Raw genomic sequence first — 2207 nt, forward strand, 5'->3', positions numbered from 1 at the left:
GGGGCGGATGGCGGCGCCGCGCGCGGTGCTGCTGCTGAGCGGGAAGAGGAAGTCGGGGAAGGACTTCGTGGCCGAGGAGCTTCGGAGCCGGTACCGGGAGGGGGAGGGAGGCGGAGCCGTTACCGGGGGAGGCGTGGCTGTCACCGGGAGGGGCGGGGCCGGGACCGGCACCGCGGGGGTGGAGCCGGTTCCGGGGCCGGTACTGGGGTGAGTGGGCGGGGCCGGGCGGGGCGGAGCCGGTACCGGGTTGGGGAGGGGGTGGCCGGGTGGAGCCGGTACCGGGCCCGGTGCCGCTGACCCCTCTCCCGCAGGCTGGGCCCCGATGTCTGCACCGTCCTGCGCCTCTCCGGGCCCCTCAAGGAGCAGTACGCCAAGGTACCCCCGCCCTGCCGCGCCCTGCCACGCCCTGCCACGCCCCGACGTGCTGTGCCACCCCACGCCGTGCCCTCCCACGCCGTGCCACGCCGTACCATACTGTGCCATGCCATGCTGTCCCGTCCACGCCAAACCACGCGGTGCCACGCTGCACTGTGCCGTGCTGTGCCGTGATATGCCACGCCATGCCATGCCACGCTGTGCCACGCTGTGCCACACTGCACTCAGCCATGCCACGCCACACCATGTAGTCTCCTGCCACACCGCACCATGCTGTGCCACGCTGTGCCGCACCACGGTGCTGTGCTGAGCCGTGCCCTGCTGCCATGCTGTGCCACACCGTGCCGTGCCACACCGTGCCATGCCACACTGTGCCGTGCCACACCGTGCCATACTGTGCCATGCCGTGCCATGCTGTACTGTCCACGCCAAACCACACAGTGCCACGCTGCACCGTGCCGTGCTGTGCCATGATATGCCACGCCACGCCATGCCATGCTGTGCCGTGCCATGCCACACTGCACTGAGCCATGCCTTGCCACACAATGTAGTCCCATGCCGTGCCATGCTATGCCACACCACACTGTGCCATGCTGTGCCATGCCGTGCCACACCATGTAGTCCCACACCGTGCCGTGCCATGCTGTGCCACACCACAGTGCTGTGCTGAGCCATGGTATCCCGATGCAAGCCATGCCACACCATGCCGTGCCACACCGTGCCATGCCGCGCCATGACATGCTGTGCTGTGATATGCCACACCATGCCACGCTATGACCTGCCATTCTGTGCCACGCCACACCATGCTATGCCACACCATGCCATGCCGTGCTGGGCCATGCCACACCATGTAGTCCCACGCTGTGCTGTGCCACGTTATGGCACACTGCACCGTGCCGTGCCATGCCACGGTGCTGCGCTGAGCCATGGCATGCCGAGCCGAGCCTTGACATGCCATGATATGCTGTGCCATGCCACACCACGCCATACTGTACCATGCTGTGCCGTGCTTTACCATCCATGCCAAACCATGCGATGCCACACCACAACATGCCCTGCCCTGCCATGATATGCCACACCACGCCATTCCTTGCCCTGCCACACCATACCACACTGCACCATGCCATGCCATGCCATGCCATGCCACACCATGTAGTCCCAGGCCATGCCGTGCCATGCCATGCTATGCCACACCACACTGTGCTGTGCTGAGCCGTGCCGTGCCATGCTGTGCTGCGCCGTGGCACAGGCCGTGCCCGCTGACCCCCTGTCCCTGCAGGAGCATGGCCTGGACTTCCAGCGGCTCCTGGACGCCAGCGCCTACAAGGAGAGGTACCGGCAGGACATGATCCGCTGGGGCGAGGAGAAGCGCTGCGCTGACCCTGGCTTCTTCTGCAGGACGGCAGTGGAGGGGGCAGCACAGCCCGTGTGGGTGAGCAGCGGGGGGTGTTTGGGGGCATTCAGGGGGTGTGGGGCATGTGGGGCACATGGGGCACATGGGGCAGGAGCTGACGGAGCCCCCGTGCAGGTGGTGAGCGACACACGGCGCCTCTCGGATGTGGAATGGTTCCGGGACGTCTACGGGGACGCGGTGCAGACCGTGCGGGTGGTGGCCACCGAGGAGACGAGGAAGAGGAGGAACTGGGTCTTCGTCGCTGGTGAGCAAGGCAGCACCTCTTCCTGGAGCGCGGCACCAAAGCCGGGGCTGCGCTGGCACCGCGGTGGCCCCGCGGGCATGACTCCGCTGCACCGCCACCGACCCCTCGGCTGGAGGTTTTAGCTAAAACCCTCCCCAGCTCCTGGGGGGGGGAGGGTGAGGCTGCGGTGGGGGG

The 2207-nt window shown here is 67.1% G+C and overlaps 1 protein-coding gene across 1 annotated transcript; it reads left to right on the top strand.

Moving 5' to 3' along the window:
- The first annotated feature begins 6 nt into the window (after positions 1-6).
- Positions 7-2155, top strand: PMVK (phosphomevalonate kinase). Its single transcript, XM_014961232.1, has 4 exons — positions 7-90; positions 312-375; positions 1655-1807; positions 1904-2155. The coding sequence occupies exons 1-4, from the start codon at positions 8-10 to the stop codon at positions 2153-2155; spliced, it is 552 nt and encodes a 183-aa protein (XP_014816718.1). The 5' UTR covers position 7.
- The last annotated feature ends 52 nt before the right edge of the window (positions 2156-2207 follow it).

This window comes from Calidris pugnax, unplaced genomic scaffold, assembly GCF_001431845.1.
Source record: "Calidris pugnax isolate Ruff unplaced genomic scaffold, ASM143184v1 scaffold371, whole genome shotgun sequence".
Lineage (NCBI taxonomy): Eukaryota > Metazoa > Chordata > Aves > Charadriiformes > Scolopacidae > Calidris > Calidris pugnax.

Bases quoted from the DNA above. Each gene is read 5' to 3' on its own strand.
- PMVK (XM_014961232.1), top strand. From the start codon at position 8: ATGGCGGCGCCGCGCGCGGTGCTGCTGCTGAGCGGGAAGAGGAAGTCG. The intron at 91-311 runs GTACCGGGAGGG...CCTCTCCCGCAG, and splicing joins GCCGAGGAGCTTCGGAGCCG to GCTGGGCCCCGATGTCTGCA. The intron at 376-1,654 runs GTACCCCCGCCC...CTGTCCCTGCAG, and splicing joins TCAAGGAGCAGTACGCCAAG to GAGCATGGCCTGGACTTCCA.